This window comes from Apostichopus japonicus, chromosome 17 (genome assembly GCF_037975245.1).
Source record: "Apostichopus japonicus isolate 1M-3 chromosome 17, ASM3797524v1, whole genome shotgun sequence".
NCBI lineage: Eukaryota > Metazoa > Echinodermata > Holothuroidea > Aspidochirotida > Stichopodidae > Apostichopus > Apostichopus japonicus.
Genome location: NC_092577.1, coordinates 34,909,401 through 34,930,464, shown reverse-complemented (window position 1 = coordinate 34,930,464; position 21,064 = coordinate 34,909,401). Strand labels below are relative to the sequence as shown.

Sequence of the window (21,064 nt, the reverse complement as noted above, 5' to 3'; positions counted from 1 at the left end):
AGACAGCATAGTCAGTATTTTAAATAGCTCTGATTTTTACATACTTACCCTAAGAGCAGCAAACAATTATCTTGAAAATAAAAGAGCAATTTAATCTCAACTTTATTCGGATAGCTGAAATACAACACTAAAAGTTGTGAAAGGTAAACGACAGTTGGCGAAAATAGATGGCCCAGTAACAACTTCATTTGGTATCTGCCCAAGCTGTGGCATCAAGGTCCTAAAGTCCAGATATAACGTAAGAGCTACTTGACACTCATTTACAATTAAGTTGAGAAACAAAGTATATTGTTAATTATCTGCTGATCCATTTATTTTCGGTTAAATACCCCAGTTTTTTTTACCGATAATTGATATCATCAGACAATCAAGTCCATTCGTCCATGCGGTTGAGACAATAGAGTAGTGGAGACAATAGTTAATCTCCACCCATTTCCCTAAACACACATGGCACACACAATATAATGACACTGGGTTAACATAATGTAAAATGTTAGAATTATTTTGTCAAAGTTCCCATGACCGGAATCATCAACAGCTAGATTCACAATATACATTGTAGTATTTTGATAAAGTTTTTGTATTCTGATACAGTCTCCGCAGGGTTGTTAGAAAACACCCGTTGGTCCGTCCGCTGACCTATCACCTACATATCATTATACCAGATTGTATTTACATAAATATGTATCATCTTAGATCAGTTCGGCATTTACTCGTTTACAATAAAGACGCAATATAAGTCCTTTCTCGTGTGTTTTGTTTTGCGTGTTAAGTTTGGTTAAATATGTGATTTTAACCAGCGAATACATCATACATATACTAGTAAGACGGTAAGACACACATTTCACCACCCACAAACCCATCTATCCAACCACCCTCCCACTCTTCTTTAAACACCCTTCCAATGCAGTTAGATATTTCCTGATATCTGTCGTCAAGATGAATGAATTTAAGCTCAACATTGATTTACTACTGCAACATTCATTGTGAAATTCGTCTCACCCTGTTTCTTGAGTGTTCATATACTTTAAGAAAACACAAAGATACAGTATAAATACAGTCCGATTAAGTGGACACCTTTAATATTTTAACATTACCAAAAAGAGTCTGCATTCTACCTTACATAATTATCGTGAAAAACATTAATAAAAAGAAACACATTTACTTTCTCCACAAAAGTCCAAGAGTAGAACCTAAAATTAAAGTAGCTCCAATTACTGATATCAAGTCTGGAATCTCTTGAAATAGTATTATTCCTAGAACGAAGGCTACTGGAGCACTCAACGTAAACTGTATCGTGACTAAACTGACATCTTCATATTTTAATGCTAGTACGATCAATATATTTCCAGCAGCAGATAGGATCCCGACAAGTAGACAAATAAAACCTTCTTCTACTGACTGGAAATAATCCCAAGTTGGACCAAAAAATAGAACCGCTCCTGATACCACAACTCCAGTCGTACCCGGAATGAAAGAAAGTAAAGCCGGGTCGACATTTCCTCGATAAGTTAGTTTTCTCGTGAAGATCGTAGATAAAGACATCGCGATCAGGCTCATCAGAGCTATCAGTGCACCTACGAATTCGTTTGAGTTTTCGAAGGTCGCCTGCAGAGCGAACTCTTCACCGCCACTAGGAAATAAAAATGGCGGTTGCGATACGAGGATTAGGCCAATAAAATTAATGATTAGAAAGGTCACTCCAAATATGGTGAGAGGTTCTTTGAAAAATACAAAAGCAAGCAAAGCAGATGGGACTGGTAAATTTGAACTAATAGCGCTGACGTTTCCGACATGAGCAAACTGTAGGGCAGCGTAAGCAAGTAATATCCCAAGTGCGTTGAATACTCCATCAGAGATGTAACATATCAAATCTATGATGTCATAATCCTTGCTTCTGTTCCAGGCGACAAAGATTATACTAGGGAGGAAGAGAAAGCTGCGTAAAACCATGATTTGATAAGGGGATAACGTGATTGCTTTCACAGCGGACAGTTGACACCCTAACAAAACGCCCGAAGCAATGGCGTAAAATACGCCGCGGCGCGCCGATACAGTGTGCAACGTGGCTCTCCAAATTCTCTTAATGACGAAACCAGCTCTGTCCTCATTACCATGGTTACTTCCTTCATTCACGTCTCTGAAGAAAAAGGAAAACTAAGTTCATGTATAAAATGTTACAATATTGACTTATATCACACTTCATACTTTGACACCTTCTTTGCCAGTTGCCAATGTATCTTTAACTTCCCCCTTCACTCCTTCCCTGTCCCGACCCCGCCTCACTTCACGCTCAATTAAAATCAATTAAATCGTCTCTAGTGCTATAAAAAACTGTTAGTATAGAAAAAAAACTTTCTTCTTGTCAATTATGTTGGTAATGCAAATTTGCACCAGACAAACTTGCTGGTTACCTTTTTCCAAATAGCTAATATAGGGCATCGACTTTTTCATCATAACGATTAATTTGTGTAGTAGCGTATCACGTTCAAACAGGCAACTTATCATGTGTAATGGGGAATTGTATTATTGTCTAGTGTGTAAGTTACCTTTATTGTAACCAGTAGGATACGTCTATGGTAAGCCAAATGCTTTAAGAAACACGGTTGATGAACAATTCTTATCAACGGATAACAATGGGGTTTTTTTGTGTCTGGTTTGTCATTTACGCTATTACACTAAGTGAGCAAAGTTCAGTCAGCCTGAATTATGTTGGCCTGCAAATTGTCATTTTTTTTTCCAATTCTTCTTTGAATTTCGAATCGAGATGATTCTCCTCCGACCATCCCCTCCACCTCCGTCCTACAAAATAATATTTGTGTGCCAGATGAGGATAAGCTCTCATGTATTTCTAACTTCTTAAATTGATATGTTGGGTACTGTGCATTCGCTTTACGTCATTAAAGCGAGAAAGAAATTAAACATATTTCAACCGCAGAACCGGTCTGTTGTTGCAATAAGTTTGAAGAACCAATAAAATAACTGCGTTCTAAAAGATCGATTTTGTTAAAATATATAATAAAAATTCAATTCAGTGCAAGCGTGGAAAGGATAGTCCAGATGAGACTTATTATTTACTCATAAACGAAGAATATGCATTAAAGCATTCTTGTGAAAATTCTATGCAATTCCAAAATGGGGGTTTCGAGACAATGATAGTTGAAATTGAAGAAGAAAATGGTAGATTTTTAAAGAAAAACACTGAAACAGACTTGTTAGTGTGCATCTATGATGATGATGGTGATGATGATGATGACGATGATGACGACGACGCCGACGACCACGACGACAACGATCATGTTCACGATGAGTCTTATTAATCAGTATTTCATGTTGACGTTTGACTGTCAGTTTTATAAAATGTACAGACTGTTACTCAAAATATAGTAATGAAGAGGGGAAAGACAAATCTAATTGAAGTAGAAAGAGAGTGAGAGATTTAAGAAAGAAACAGAAAACCATAAATCATTTTTTTTTCTCACCTGTTAAGGTCAAATCCATCTTCCTTTATTAACTGTATTGACTCCATATGCTCCATCAAGCTGATATTTGCTGATATTTTTGTTGCTGGTATATGAACGTCACGATTTCGTGTTTAACGCTATAGAATCAAACAATACCGTACAGCGCAGAGTTCCTTTATAGTATAAAGGACCTGTAGTATATACACCCCTCAGTCGGTGTTCAGTCTCATCTCAGATTCGAAAACCAGATATGAATGTTGGTCTGTCAGTTATTATAGTGATTATCAAAATTATGTACAACGGTTGTCTTCTTCTTCTTCTTTCTTCAGGATCCAATGAAACTGAATATAACATCTTGTTGACTTCAGATAAATGAATTCAGCTAAAATAAACTTCATTAAACCCGACTACAATGATGCATATAATTATAAATACATATAAAATGTGCAGGTTAGTAATGAAAATATTTAAAGTGGTATTCTTGTGGCAGATATCGTATTAATACTTGTCATAAAGTACACACGAGCTATATACTTGCAAACCCCGTCCGATATCTTGTCCGTAACTCGAGATATCGTTGATAAAAGATTATCCTATATTTTGAAAGGTAAAATCTCTTCCTTACTTCAGAAAATGAATCACAGTAATATAGGTGGTCTGTTAGTGGTCTGTGTCAATGTTACAATGATATGAATTTAAAAGGGTTTCGTAGGTTAATATCATCAGGGAGGAAAACTACTCCCTACCAGAATGTCCTTTTGATTATCCATGAAAACTGATGCATTTTGGAATGATGATTGCATAGATGTCAATGTTGTCTGTAGTCAGAATTTCATTAAAAATGCTACTCGTTTGACGAAATATTATATCCTCATTCGATAAATGATTTTGAACCTTATAAAGACAAAAAACAAACAAACAACAAGAACAGTAAAACATTTAAAAAAGTTCAATTGATATGATGGCATCATTTAAACTGTGGTTGCCAGATGCACGGACTCAACAAATATGACCATATTATAAAAAAAATTATATCTTGCTATAAACACATTGATATGAAGATGTGGTTTTCACTTATAGAGATAAAGAACACTCTCAGCATTGTTTATATTTAAGCTTCAATTCACTTTAGATATATCGCTTTAAAATTCATCTCATCGTTTATGGACTGAATATCTATACATGTTAATTACATATTCGGTATATTCTCTAGTAATTAATGTGTTTTGTAGAAGAAGCCTATACATTTGATTATTTGCTGGTAACTACGTCATGTATATAATTATAAATTAATATAAAACACGCACCTTACCTTCAAGTACGAAATATCATATTTGAGCGCTTACATTGCAATGGGCTTATGTAGAAAGAAACAAATAAAATGGGCGTACTTGGCTCGTTTCCATGTATGTTAGATTGTTAAATTGTATTATGTTAACGTTTTCGCCTGTGGAAATTTTGCCGCTAGTGAAACAATTTGCTTTTGTACAAACGGTTCTTCGGAAATAATGTCCTCTATGCAAGAGGAACTGGTAGACCATATTCGTTAAAGTGAAACTGGTGTTTCTAAATGTGACGATTTGTCTCTCATGGCTTTGCACACAAAAAAATCATATATCATCAATACATTCCAGTTTGTTGTGTGGTTGGCTACCTAGTTCGGTTTCGAGAACTTTTGTTTGATGTTTTACTCCGAGTATTTTTCCTCTAATTATTTAAAGTTGAACAGATGACGTAGTGAACAGTTGGTCTAGCTTATAGCTATATCTTTGAAACAGAGACATAGCAAAGTCACAAGACATTTTGGGAGTTCGGTTACTGTGTGTATACTTATGTTGTATTGGTTTGACTAAACAGAATAGTCCAAATATAATACCCTACTGTGAAACAAAGACTAAAACATGGTAATCATGAAAACAGCATAGTTCCGTGTTCGTGTTAAACCAAGCGTATTGTATTGGTGGATACAAAAGAACCCGCATATACATTGACAAGCGGAACTAAATATTAATTTGTCCCTTTGTGATCGTACATGTAGACTATTTGGTTTACTTGTTATTTGCCTATGTGTCTATCGTCCCGAATGACGTTATTGCTTTTCGTGAATTTGGAAACATCTTCTGTAAAAGTCACCTTCGATAACTTAGTTCTACTTTGAGCAAAGGAATCTGGAAACTTCTCTCCAAGATAAAGACGCGAATCATTTTTTGGCTCTGGTATGAGATGATCGTTTTAACTTGGACGATGAGTATTGTAGCTAATTTTCAATCAGTTTATGGTCAGTCTTGTCGGTGTATTACGAAAATATCAAGAAAATACCCATTTAAACTAGATTGTAGCGGTCTCGGCTTAAAGAATATCAATGAAATTAGCAGTTGTGGAGATTTGAGTCCATTTGGAAGGCTTCATTTCTCTCATAATACGTTCACACAGTTCAATTTAGGTGACTTTCTATCCTTGAACAGGGAATTAAACACATTGATACCGGAATTGGTTCTGGACATCAGTTAAAATCAAATAACAGTCGTGGATACATTTTCTGGAATAACTCGTTTTGGGAAACTTGTCTGGAATATGTCGAACAACATTATTGAATTCTTGGACGATACCACGTTTCTACATCTTTGCCTTGCTGACCACTATGAAATTGATGTATCTCAAATCAACATCAAGAACCTCAACAAAATCACTGCTGTATCCATTGAGATTTTGTCATTTATTACAAAGAATTACAGCGTCGTCCTACAAAATATCAACATAACAAAAAATTCCTGAAAATCAAATACGCGATTGGCAATATATTATCTACATCGCATACAAACATGTTATGCATGAAGGGCAAATAATAGCCTAGGCAATTATTAATTACAAAATACAAAGATACATAGGGACATGGATAGGTCTAGCCAAGGACCCTAATCGATTTTAAACACAGGAACGACAAAATATTGATGAGAAACAAAGTGTGGAGCCTTCAAAACTGCTACACAAAATGTTAACACTATTTTGAAAATAAAAGAGCAAGTTAATCTCAACTTTATTTGGATAGCTGAAATACAACACTAAAAGTTGTGAAAGGTAAAAGACAGTTGACGAAAATAGATGGCCAGTAACAACTTCATTTGGTATCTGCCCAATCTGGGGCATCGAGGTCCTTAAGTCCAGATATAACGTAAGATCTAATTTAATCTTATTAACAATTAAGTTGAGATACCAAGGATATCGTTAGTTATCTGTTGATCCATTATTTTCGGTTGAATACCCCAGTTTTAATTACCGATAATTGATATTTTCAGACCATCAAAGTCCATTCGACTGCTGATAAAAATAACACAATGAATGTTAAATACTATGTGATACATAGCCTCTCCAGATTAACAAATCAAAACGATTATTTAAAGGTTACCTGCGAGTCAAGAATAGCAGAGCTAATATCGTGGAATGGTTTGTCGTTCTTTTCTTTAAATTGGTATGCTGGGAAGACGAGTTTCTAGAACATTTAATATAATTTTGACTTAATAACGATCGATTTTTCCAATATTAATCAGTAGGTGAAATTTTGCTCAATTCAATGGAGAGTTAATAATTCATTACAAATTCCTGATTTTTTATATATTTATTACGCTTTCCTATTTTATATTTTGGCTTCTGCCTGTGATAGTTTAATATAGTTTGTAGCTTGATATAGTGATGTACTAATAAGCAAACGTGTTACACTTCAAAGCTTTCAAAGAAAGATGTGCAGTTCGTCCCGACAATTCTACATCAGGTTTTGGAAAGCGACCTTTTGTGTTCCCCAGTGAAACCAAGATAGTTGTGTGAAATGTTTTTGAAGTTTTTGGATACATTCATTAAGGGTTTACAGACGCCTGATACATTGGCAGAACTGACAGTTTTGTTCCCATTGAGAATGCACCCCCTACCCACATGATCCCACTGTTACCCACATTTACGGCACACGTTAGAGCTGAAGATAGGTGCACAATTTTTGGTTATCTATGTATATATTTATTATGTCTGAGTCTGTCTCATGCTATTGGAATACTGCAAGTAATATATTCAGTTTGATTATATTGTTTTATCCGTGTAATGGAATTTTTGGAGGGTGAAAAAGCGGACGGAGCCTTGTTCATTGTCTCCATGATATTTTATATTGATAATGCCGTCGTATTGGTACTCCTTTTCAAGCCTGTCTGTCACGAGGGTGGGCCAGAGAGAGAGAGAAGGGGGAAGGGGCTGGGCGGTTAAGACAATAGAGGAGTGTGGACAATAGTTAATAGTTAATCTCCACCACTTTCCTCAAAGATAAACGCACATGGCACCAAAAAATAAACATGAATGGGTTTACCTCATGTAAAATTTTATAATAATGTCTAGGGGATCTGGTTGGACTAGAGAGAGAGAATAAACGAGGGGGTGGGGTCGGGGTGGGGTGGGGTGGTGGTTGGGGCGGTTCAGACAACAGGAGAGTGGAAACAATAGCTATAGGTAATCTCCACCCATTTCCCTAAACACACATGGCACACACAATATAATGACACTGGGTTTACATAATGTAAAATGTTACAATTATTTTGTCAAAGTTCCCATGACCGGTATCATCAACAGCTAGATTCACACTATACATTGTAGTATATTTTGATCAAGTTTTTGTATTCTGATACAGTCGCCCCAGGGTTGTTAGAAACCACCCGTTGGTCCGTCCGTTGACCTATCATCCACATATTATTATACCAGATTGTATATACATAAATATGTATTATCTTAGATCAGTTCGGTGTTACTCGTTTAGAATAAAGACGCAAACATAAAAGTCCGTTCTCATGTGTTTTGTTTTGCGTTTTCAGTTTGGTTAAATATGTGATTTAAACCAGCGAATACATCAAACATATACGAGCAGGACGGTAAAATACACATTTCACCACCCACAAACCAATCCATCCAACCACCCTCCCGCTGTTCGTTAAACACCCTTCCAGTGCAGTTAGATATTTCTTCATATATCTGTCGTCAAGATGCATGAATTTAAGCTCAACATTGAATTATTACTGCAACATTCATTGCGAAATTCGTCTCTTTCTTGAATGTTCACATACTTAAAGAAAACATTTACGCATAACACAAAGATACAGTATAAATACAGTCCGATTAAATGGACGACTTTAATATTTTTACAAAACCAAAAAGAGTCTGCATTCTACCTTACATAATTATCGTGGAAAAGATTAATAAAAAGAAACACATTTACTTTCTCCACAAAAGTCCAAAAGTAGAACCTAAAATTAAAGTAGCTCCAATTACTGATATGAAGTCTGGAATCTCTTGAAATAGTATTACTCCTAGAACAAAGGCTACTGGAGCACTCAACGTAAACTGTATCGTGACTAAACTGACATCTTCATATTTTAATGCCAGTACGATCAATAAATTTCCAGCAGCAGACAGAATCCCGACAAGTAGACAAATAAAACCTTCTTCTACTGACTGGAAATAATCCCAAGTTTGACTAAAAAGTAGAACCGCTCCTGATATCACAACTCCAGTCGCACCCGGAATGAAAGAAAGTAAAGCCGGGTCGACATTTCCTCGATAAGATAGTTTTCTCGTGAAGATCGTAGCTAAAGACAGCCCGATCAGGCTCATGAAAGCTATCAGTGCACCTACGAATTCGTTTGAGTTTTCGAAGGTCGCCTGCAGAGCGACGTCTTCGCCACCACTAGGAAATAAAAATGGCGGTTGCGATACGAGGATTAGGCCAATTAAATTAATGATTAGAAAGGTCACTCCAAATATGGTGAGAGGTTCTTTGAAAAAAACAAAAGCAAGCAAAGTAGATGGAATTGGTAAATTTGAACTAATAGCGCTGACGTTTCCGATTTGAGCAAATTGTAGAGCAACGTAAGCAAGTAATAACCCAAGTGAGCTGAATACTCCATAAGAGATGTAACATACCAAATCTATGACGTCATAGTCATTGCTTCTGTTCCAAGAGACGAAGATGATACATGGGAGGAACAGAAAGCTGCGTAAAACCATGATTTGATAAGGGGATAACGTGATTGCTTTCACAGTGGACAGTTGACACCCTAACAAAACGCCCGCCGTAATGGCATAAAATACGCCGCGGCGCGCCGATACAGTGTGTAACGTGGCTCTCCAGATTCTCTTAACGACCGAATCGTCTCTCTCCTCATCACCATGGTTACTTTCTTCATTCACGTCTCTGAAGAAAAAGAAAACTGATTTCATGCATAAAATGATATAATATCAGATTGTACTATTGTCTAGTGTGTAAGTTACCTTTATTGTAATCAGTAGGATACGTCCATGGCAAGCCAAATGCACGTTTGATGAACAATTTTTATCAACGGATAACAATAGTTCATCTGATTTCTTATTTTTCTGGTTTGTCATTTACGCTACTACACTAAGTCAGCAAAGTGCAGTCAGCCTGCATTATGTTGGCCTGCAAATTGTCATTTTTTCCAATTCTTTTTCGAATTTCGAATCGAGAATTATTCTCCTTCGACCATCCTCTCCACCTCCCTCCTACAAAATAACATTTATGTGCCAGATGAGGTTAAGCTATCATGTATTTCTAACTTCTTAAATTGATATTTTGGGTACTTAGACTTCACTTTACGTCATTAAAGAGAGAAAAAAATTAAACATATTTCAACCGCAGAACCGGTCTGTTGTTACAATACTTGCGCTTTATAATGATCGATTTTGTTAAAATATATTATATATCTTCAATACAGTGCAGGGTGGAAATGATAGTCCAAATGACGCTTGATTTTTTACTCATAAACGAAGAATATGTATTAAAGCATTCTTGTGAAAATTCGATGGAAATTCGAAATGAGGATTTCGAGACAATGATAGTTGAAATTAAAAAAGAAAATGGTATATTTTAAGTAAAAACACTTAAACAAACTTGTTAGTGTGCATCTATCACGATGAGTTATATTAATGAGTATTTCATGTTTACGTTTCACTGTCAGTTTTAAAAAATGTACAGACTGTTACTCAAAATATGGTCATGAAGAAGGGAAAGGAAAATCTAATTGAAGAAGAAAGAGAGTGAGATTAAAAATCAAACAGAAAACCAAAGATAATTTTTCTCACCTCTTATAATCAAATCCATCTTCCTCAATTAACTTTAATGACTCCATATGCTCCATAAAGCTGAAATTTGCTGATATTTTTGTTGCTGGTATATGATAGTCACGATTTCGTGTTTAACGCTATAGAACCATACACAAAAATAAAATAAAAATTATTACTACACAAATCTGTCACTTCCATATGCTATAATAGGCCTGTACTTTATACAATTTGTGAAGAAAGGTAATCAATTTGTCAGGTTTTTGTCAACATGTATGATCCTTTGTGATACAATTTAAGAAAAACTGCAGTATACCTTGCATGTATGAAGGGTACACTGAGTCTGTATCCTATTTCATCAGAAAGAATTTAAATAGTTTTAAAAACCTTGCAAGATACCCGAAATAAAAATGTATTTGTTCGTCGTCAGTTGAAACTCGACGTCTTGATAAAGGGGGGATGGGTAGGGAATGGTATATTTCCTTCCCAAAAGAATATGCGAGATGTTTTCATATTTATTGAGATATTGTTTAATTTTGAGGTAGGAATTCTGGATGTTAATTTTAAGAGAAGTTATTCAGTGTGTGCTTTTATAACATCATGCACATGTTTGTTTCAAAATTACTTTTGGTTCAAAAATGTGTCAACCTTAAACCGGCTGTTAAGAGGTGGATGGAAGCTTCACATCAATGTCTGGAATATATTTTCTCTTTCATCAAATTGTCCTTTGGTCTATCCTTTCAAGTTACTCCACCAAATTCGCAACCTCTAACACGATATAATTATATACCGTACTTTTAATTTTTGAAATGTTTGGAAAAGAAAAATATAAAGAAATCCTAATTTCCATTTATGGGACACGAACTCAACACAATATTAAATTTACGGACCCTGGAAACTATTTCGTGGCTCTAATTTAGAATTTTGAGATCAAACATGAGGTTATCATTACAAATGGATCAATATTAATCAAACTTATCTAAACTAAAATAAGCCTACCATTTTCCTGCATGGTGACTATATTTTGCATTTAGTTATGAAACATACAGGTAACACATTTACATTAATATAACAATTTTGTGGAATGTTCCCGTTCAACCCCATTTACTCCATACTTGTCTAAAAATATATTTTTATAGATCGATCAGAAACATCGCAATCATCTACAATTTCTAGGAAAATTTGATTCATAAATTAATCAATTCATTACTCACTCACCTGATCCCTTATATTTCTTCAAGTTCCCCTGAATACGTATACAATCACTGACTCCATATAATCAAATATTTAATGGAAATGTCCTTCTTGTTTCAAAAAAGATGTCAGGTTAAGTGAATTACGAGTTATGTTCCTGTATCAAATAATATCGTATAAATGATGCTACACTCCTCAGTTCAGTCTCATCTCAGTTTCGAAAACCAGATATGTATGCTGGTCTGTCAGTTATTATAGTAATTATTAAAAATATGTACATCGGTTGTCATCTTCTTCTTCTTTCGTCCGGATCCAATGAAATTGAATATAACATCGTGTTGGCTTCAGATAAATTAATTCAATTAAAATAAACTCCATAAAGCCCGACTACAAGGATGTTTATAATAATACTTAATATGTAAATAAAATGTGCAGGTTGGTAATAGAAATGTTTAAAGTGGTATTCCTGTTCAAGGAAAACAGGATTCCACACGAGTTATATACTGGCAAACCCCGTCTCGAGATCTTGACCGTAACTCGAGATATTGTTGATCAAAGTTTATCCTATATTTTTGACAGGTTAAATCTCTTCCTTGTTTTATATTTAAGCTTCATTTAACTTTAGATATATCGCTTTAAAAGTCATCGATTCATCTACGGTATGAATGTCTAGACACGGTTCATTACATATGCGGTATATTCTCTAGTAATTAATAGTAATAATAATAATAATAAGCATTTGTAAAGCGCTTGTATCCAGTTTAAAAAAAAAACCAGAAGCGCTGCAGGAGCAAAGTACACAGAAGGGACACAACAATTATCAAACAAATGGATACGCATTCATGAATAAGAACGACTTGGGTTCTTTCTGGAAAGTTGACACATGCTGGAGTGTTTTCAGATGTAAGGGGAGACTGTTCCAGAGCTGTGGAGCTGATCTAGCAAAGCAACGATCCCCATAGGTGGAAGTGCGAACAGATAGCATATGTTGTTCGCTTGAACGAAGCACCCTGCTAGGTCTGTATTCTTGGAGAAGCTCCTGTAGGTAAATTTGGTTCTAAACCATTCCTTGCTTTGAACACAAGGAGAAGAAATTCATAATTGATTCTGTCCGCAATTTTAAGCCAGTGAAGCTCTTTAAGAATTGGTGTTATATGTTGGTGTTTTTTGGCTTTTGTTACAAATCTAGCAGCACAGTTCTGAACACGTTGAAGCTTATTAAGAAGATGTTTAGGTAATCCAATGAGGAGAGCATTGCAATAGTCAAGATGTGACAGAACACACGACTGCACCAAAGTGGCAGTTGTTTTGGAGTTAATAAACTGTCGAATCATCGAAATGATCCTGATGTTGTGGAATGCTCTCTGGCATACTTTACCAATATGGACGTCAGCACTTAAAGACGAATCAAACACAACTCCCAAGTTGCGAGCTTGCTGACTTGGTTCGATTAAACATTCTCCGATCTCAAACGATGGAATGTGATTTGTAGAAGAAGCCAATACATTTGATTATTTACCTTCAGGTACGAAATATCATATTTGGGCGTTTTCATTGCAAAGGGATTATGAAGAAAGAAACCAATACATGAGGGCATTCTTGGTCTGTTTCCATGTATGTTAGATTGTTATATTATGTAAATACATAACGTATAATGAAAGGGGTTTGTTAATTATATTAGTAATTATTTGTATCTATTATTTGTATACCGCTAAAACAAAAAACATTGCATCTGTTTCAGGTTTTCTGTAACACTTTTCCAATTTTTGTTATAAGATGTGACCGCTTAAGCAACAGAGGAGTGTCAATTAAAGTGGCTAAACTACCTAGTCCACAGACCAATAGGTCAGTTCCTCAGATGCAACTGATTTTTTGGGGGGAGTAATTAGCATCGTTGAAACAGCCATTAGACAATAACATTTACTGTAAGCCGTCTGCATTAGTGAGCCCAAGCCAACCTTAATTTAGCCCTATTCAGGATATTTCAAGCGTTTTACCAAAATATTAAAGTTGAGTTTCTTACAACCGGGAACAGTTATAGAAACGCTACCAGCACAAAATTGTTTTCTTATTCTTCTTAGAATATGGCGAATCAAACTTCTGCATAAATTTATCTTTTAATTAATATATGCTGGTAATATCCACGTGCATAAAAGTCAGCAATTCTTAAAGGAGTGACAGACACCTTATGACATGACATTGAATCCACCACCCCCCCCCCCCCTCAATGATATATGACAAATTCAAGAAAATATACACCTGTAGATCTCGTTTCTACCGAAATGTATCATTCTTCCGCTTTGCACATCGTCGAAAGTTTTATCCTTTCGATCCTCCTCAGACCATTCCTCCCCAAACTCCCCTTCTACCATGCACCTCAAATCCCCTCCCCTCGACACCCCACTCCGTCAAGCAATCAGAGTAAAGGCTTATCTACGTTTTCGCTAGTTGTAACAATAAAGAGCACGTGTGAATTTCATCACAAGTGAAACTAGGAACCGCTATGCTTTGGAACAAATGTTTCGTCCGGAAATAATTTCCTCTATGCAAGAGGATCTCGTAGACCATATCCGTTAAAGTGAAACTGATGTTTATAAATGTGACGCTTTGTCCCTCATATAATTATTCTGTCAGTCAAAGTTCCCATGGCCGGAATCATCAACAGCTAGATTCACAATTTACATTGTAGTATATTGATCAAGTTTTTGTATTCTGATACAGTCTCCCCAGGGTTGTTAGAAACCTCCCGTTGGTCCGTTCGTTGACCTATCACATACATATCATTATACCAGATTGTATATACATAAATATGTATCATCTTAGAACAGTTCGGCATTTACTCGTTTAGAATAAAGAGGCAAAAATATAAGTCCGTTCTCATGTTTTTTGTTGTTGGCGTGTTTCGTTGGTTAAATAAGTGATTTTAACCAGCGGATACGTCATACATCTACTAGTATGACGGTAAAATACACCTCTACCACACAACCACACAACCACCAACCCACTCTTCTTTAAACACCCTTCCAATGCAGTTAGATATTTCCTGATATATGTCGTCAAGATGCATGAATTTAAGCTCAACTTTCATTTATTACTGCAACATTCATTGTGAAATTTGTCACACACTGTCTCTTGAGGATTCACGTTCTTAAAAAAAAAAACATAAAACTAACGCAAAGATACAGTATAAATGCAGTCCGATTAAATGGACGACTTTACTATTTTAACGAAACCAAACTCGAATCCCTAAAAGAGACTGCATTCTATCTTTGATAATTATTGTGAGAAACATTAATAGAAATTAAAAAATTACTTTCTCCACAAAAGTCCAAAAGTAGAACCTAACATCAAAGTAGCTCCAATAACTGATAATAAGTCGGGAATCTCTTGAAATAGTATTACTCCTAGAACGAAGGCTACTGGAGCGCTTAATGTACTGTGTATTGTAACTAAACTGACATCTTCATATTTTAATGCCAGTACGAGGAATAAATTTCCAGCAGCAGACAGAATCCCGACAAGTAGACAAATAAAAACTTCTTCTACTGACTGGAAATAATCCCAAGTTTGACTGAAAAGTAGAACCGCTCCTGATATCACAACTCCAGTCGCACCCGGAATGAAAGAAAGTAAAGCCGGGTCGACATTTCCTCGATAAGATAGTTTTCTCGTGAAGATCGTAGATGAAGACAGCCCGATCAGGCTCATGAAAGCTATCAGTGCACCAACGAATTCGTTTGAGTTTTCGAAGGTCGCCTGCAAAGCGACGTCTTCGCCACCACTAGGAAATAAAAATGGCGGTTGCGATACGAGGATTAGGCCAATAAAATTAATGATTAGAAAGATCACTCCAAATATGGTGAGAGGTTCTTTGAAAAATACTAAAGCAAGCAAAGCAGATGGGATTGGTAAATTTGAACTAATAGCGCTGACGTTTCCGACATGAGCAAATTGTAGAGCAACGTAGGCAAGTAAAATCCCAAGTGTGTTGCATAATCCATAAGAGATGTAACATACCAAATCTATGACGTCATAATCCTTGCTTCTGTTCCAGGCGACGAAGATGACACATGTGAGAAAGAGAAAGCTGCGTAAAACCATGATTTGATAAGGGGACAACGTGATTGCTTTCACAGCGGACAGTTGACACCCTAACATACCGCCTCCATAATCGCGTAAAATACGCCACGGCGCGCCGATACAGTGTGCAACGTGGCTCTCCAGATTCTCTTAACGACCGAATCATCCCTCTCCTCATCACCATGGTTACTTTCTTCATTCACGGCTCTGAAGAAAAGGAAAACTAATTTCATGTATAAAATGATACAATATTGACTTATTTCACACTTCTTACTTTGACACCTTATTTTCCAGATTGCCAATGGATTTGTAACTTCTTACATTCCCTCCCTTCCTGTCCCCAGCCGCCTCGCTTAAAGCTCCATGAAAATCGTCACTAGTGCCATGAAAACTAATAGTATAGGAAAGCACGGTTTCTGTTGGTTATGCAAAGTAGTACCAGACAAAAAAATTGCTGGTTTCTCTCAAATAGCTGATATACAGCATCGACTTTTACATCATGACGATCAGTTTGTGTAGTAGCGTATTACGTCCACACTGGCAACTTATCATGTGTTTTGTGGAATTTTATTATTGTCTAATGTGAAGGTTACCTTTATTGTAACCAGTAGGTCACGTCTATGGTAAGCCAAATGCTTAAATAAACACGTTTAATGAACAATTCTAATCAACGGATAACAATGGTTCATCTGATTTCTTATTTTTCTGGTTCGTCATTTGCGCTACTACACTAATTGAGCAAAGTGCAGTCAGTCTGCATTATGATGGCCAGCAAATATTGAACTTATTCAGTTCTTTTAAGAACTTCGAAATGAGAATTGTTCTCTTCCAACCACCCCCTCCAGCCTCCCCTACCAAATAATATTTGGGTGACAATTGAGGATAACCTATCATGTACTTCTAACTTCTTAAATTGATATTTTGGGTACTGTGCCTTTGCTTTACGTCATTAAAGATAGAAGCAAAGAAACATATTTCCACTGCAGACCCACCCGGTTTGTTGTTGCAATATATTTAAGTTTGAAGAACCGATAAAATAACTGCGTTTTATAATTATCGACTTATTAAAAATATATTATATGTATTCAGTTCAGAGCAGGATGAAAAGGATAGCCCAGATGACACTTTAATTTTCACTAATAAACGAAGAATATGTATTAAGCATCCGAAATGGGGGTTTCGAGACAATGATGGTTGGAATTAAAGAAGAAAATTGTCGATTTTAAAGAAAACACACTGAAAAAACTTGTCAGTGTGCACCTATGATGATGACGACGATGAAGATGACGATGACGATGATGATGACGACGACGACGATGATGATGATGACGATGACGATGACGATGACGATGACGATGACGATGACGATGACGATGACGATGACGATGACGATGACGATGACGATGACGATGACGATGACGATGACGATGACGATGATGATGATGATGATGATGATGATGATGATGATGATGATGATGATGATGATGGTGGTGGTGATAATGATGATGATGTGATGATGACAACGACGACGACGATGGCGATAGCGATGATGACGGCCACGACCCCGATGAGTTTTATTAATGAGTATATTCATGTTTACTTTTACTCACAATATGGAAATGAAGAGACAAGACAAGAATCTAATTAAGCAGAAAGAGATAGATATAAATAGAACAGAAAGCAATATATTTTTTCTCACCTGTTATAATCTAATCCATCTTCCATTATTAACTCCATATGCTCCATACAGCTGATATTTGTTGATATTTTTGTTGCTGGTAAATGATAGTCACGATTTCGTGTTTAAAGCTATAGAATCATAGACAAATAGAAAACAAAATATTACTACATAAACCTATCACTTCCATATGCTATAATAGCCCTATACTTTAAACAACTTGTGAAGAAATGTCATACTTTCAGAAATTTCTTTCCAAAAAGAAGATTACAGATGTTTTCATATTTATTGAGGTTTTCTCCAATTTTGAAGTAGAAATTCCGGATGTTTATTTTAAGAGAAATTTGTCAGTGTTTGCTTCTATAACATCGTGCACATGTTTGTTTCAAGATCCCATTTGATTAAAAAACGTGTCAACTGTAAACGGCTGTTAGGAACTTTAAGGACTGAAGCCTCACCAAGATGATTGGAATTTATTTCTCTTTCATCAAATTGTCCTCTGCTCTATCCTTTCAAGTTACTCTACCAACATCGCAACCTCTGACACGATAAAATTATATACCGTACTTTGAATTGTTGAAGAGTTTGGAAAAGCAAAAATATAAAGAAATCATAATTTCCATTTATGGGACACGAACTCATCGCACGAATCCCAGGTATTATTTTGTAGATCTAATTTAGAGTTTCGCGAACTAACATGATCAATGGATCAATAATAATAAAACCGCCTACAATAAATATGCAAATTATACCTTATTTAAACTAAAATAGGCATACCGCGCCCTGCATGGTGACGGTCATTTGCATTTAGTTATGAAATATACAGGTAACATATTAACATTAATATGACAATGATGTGGAGTGCACCCGTTCATCCCCATTTATTCCAAAATTATAAATATATTAATATAGATCGATCAGAAACATCGTCATAATCTACAAGTTATAGGAATAACTTAATATATAAATTAATCAATTCAAAACTAACTCACTCACCTGATTCACTATTTTACTTCAAGTTCCACTGAATGCGTACATAATCACTGAATCACATATAATTAAGGAACTCTAGTATAATGATCTTTATACACCCCTCAGTCGGCGTTCACTCTCATCTCAGATTCGAAAACCAGATACGAATGCTGGTCTGTCAGTAATTATAGTGATTATTAAAAAGTATGTACAGCGGTTGTCTTCTTCCTCTTCTTTCGTCCGGATCACAATGAAATTGAATATAACATCTTGTTCACTTCTGATCAATGAATTCAATTAAAATAAACTACATTAACACCGACTACAATGGTGTATATAATTATAAAATATGTATAAAATGTGCAGGTTAGTAATGGAAATGTTTAAAGTGGTATTCCTGTGGCAGACATTGTAATAATACTTGTCATAAAGTACAAGAAAACAGTATTCTACATGAGTTATATTCTTGCAAACCCCATGACGATAACTTGTCCGTAACTCGAGATATTGTTGATCAAAGTTTATCCTATATTTCGAAAGGTTTAATCTCTTCCTTACTTCAGGAAATGAATCACAGTAATATAGGTGGTCTGTCAGTTGCAATGATACGGTGATAGAATAGATGACTTTAAAAGGTTTTCGTAGGTTAATATTATCAGGGGAAAAACTACTGCCTACCATAATCTCCTGATGATACCTTCATGAAAACTGATGCATTTTGGAATGATGATTGCATAGATGTCAATGTTCACTGTAGTCAGAATTTTATTCCAAAATTCTACTCGTTTGACAAAATGTTATATCCTGATTCGAAAACATTTAAATAAAAATCGATTGATATGATGACATCATTTACAATGTGGTTGCCAGATGCACGGATTCAACAAATGTGACCAGATTATCAAAAACAAATTATATCTTTGCTATAAACACATTGATATGAAGTTGTGGTTTTCACTTATAGAAATAAAGAACACTCTTCTTCAATTATTAACTTTAGATATATTGCTTTAAAATTCATCCCATCGTCTATGGACTATGTCTATACAGTTTTTTACATATTCGGTATATTCTCTAGTAATTAATGTGTTTTGCAGAAGAAGTCTATACATTTGATTATTTGCTGGTAACTACGTCATTTAAATAATTATAAATTGGCCTGTTTCCATAGATTGTTAAATTGTATTATGTAAACGTTTTCGCCTGTGGGAATTTTGCCGCTTGTGAAACTAGGAAACAATTTGCTTTTGTACAAATAATTCTTCGGAAATATTGTCCTCTATGCACTGAGAGGAACTGGTAGACCATATTCGTTAAAGTGAAACTGGTGTTTCTAAATGTGACGATTTGTCTCTCATGACTTTGCCAAAAAAAATAATAAAAAAATCATATATCATCAATACATTCCGGTTTGTTGTGTGGTTGGCTACCTAGTTCGGTTTCGAGAACTTTTGTTTGATGTTTTACTCCGAGTATGTTTCCTCTAATTATTTAAAGTTGAACAGATGACGTAGTAAACAGTTGGTCTGGCTTATAGCCATATCATTGAAAAAGAGACATAGCCAAGTCACAAGACATTTTGGGAGTTCGGTTACTGTGTGCATACTTATGTTGTATTGGTTTGACTAAACAGAATAGTCCAAATATAATACCCTACTGTGAAACAAAGACTAAAACATGGTAATCATGAAAACAGCATAGTTCCGTGTTCGCGTTAAACCAAGCGTATTGTACTGGTGCATACAAAAGAACCCGCATATACATTGACAAGAGGAACTAAATATTAATTTGTCCCTTTGTGATCGTACATGTAGACTATTTGGTTTACTTGTTATTTGCCTATGTGTCTATCGTCCCGAATGACGTTATTGCTTTTCGTGAATTTGAAAACATCTTCTGTAAAAGTCACCTTCGATAACTTAGTTCTACTTTGAGCAAAGGAATCTGGAAACTTCTCTCCAAGATAAAGACGCGAATGATTTTTTGGCTCTGGTATGAGATGATCGTTTTAACTTGGACGATGAGTATTGTAGCTAATTTTCAATCAGTTTATGGTCAGTCTTGTCGGTGTATTACGAAAATATCAAGAAAATACCCATTTAAACTAGATTGTAGCGGTCTCGGCTTAAAGAATATCAATGAAATTAGCAGTTGTGGAGATTTGAGTCCATTTGGAAGGCTTCATTTCTCTCATAATACGTTCACACAGTTCAATTTAGGTGACTTTCTATCCTTGAACAGGGAATTAAACACATTGATACCGGAATTGGTTCTGGACTTCAGTTAAAATCAAATAACAGTCGTGGATACATTTTCTGGAATAACTCGTTTTGGGAAACTTGTCTGGAATATGTCGAACAACATTATTGAATTCTTGGACGATACCACGTTTCTACATCTTTGCCTTGCTGATCACTATGAAATTGATGTATCTCAAATCAACCTCAAGAACCTCAACAAAATCACTGCTGTATCCATTGAGATTTTGTCATTTATTACAAAGAATTACAGCGTCGTCCTACAAAATATCAACATAACAAAAAATTCCTGAAAATCAAATACGCGATTG

At 35.5% G+C, this 21,064-nt stretch overlaps 2 protein-coding genes and 1 long non-coding RNA gene across 3 annotated transcripts; all 3 read right to left on the bottom strand.

The window, feature by feature from the left end:
- Positions 1–308: 308 nt before the first annotated feature.
- LOC139984932 (solute carrier family 35 member G1-like) lies at positions 309–5,844 on the bottom strand. The gene is made up of 2 exons (XM_071999075.1): positions 3,483–5,844; positions 309–2,140 (listed from the first exon to the last, which is right to left on the bottom strand). The coding sequence occupies exons 1-2, from the start codon at positions 3,536–3,538 to the stop codon at positions 1,162–1,164; spliced, it is 1,035 nt and encodes a 344-aa protein (XP_071855176.1). The 5' UTR covers positions 3,539–5,844; the 3' UTR covers positions 309–1,161.
- LOC139984931 (solute carrier family 35 member G1-like) lies at positions 309–13,931 on the bottom strand. The gene is made up of 3 exons (XM_071999074.1): positions 11,790–13,931; positions 10,593–10,711; positions 309–9,687 (listed from the first exon to the last, which is right to left on the bottom strand). The coding sequence occupies exons 2-3, from the start codon at positions 10,646–10,648 to the stop codon at positions 8,709–8,711; spliced, it is 1,035 nt and encodes a 344-aa protein (XP_071855175.1). The 5' UTR covers positions 10,649–10,711; positions 11,790–13,931; the 3' UTR covers positions 309–8,708.
- A 155-nt stretch (positions 13,932–14,086) lies between these two features.
- Positions 14,087–19,041, bottom strand: LOC139954627 (uncharacterized). Its single transcript, XR_011788141.1, has 3 exons — positions 18,520–19,041; positions 17,545–17,654; positions 14,087–16,052 (listed from the first exon to the last, which is right to left on the bottom strand). It is a non-coding gene; the product is annotated as an uncharacterized lncRNA (long non-coding RNA).
- Between the last annotated feature and the right edge of the window lie 2,023 nt (positions 19,042–21,064).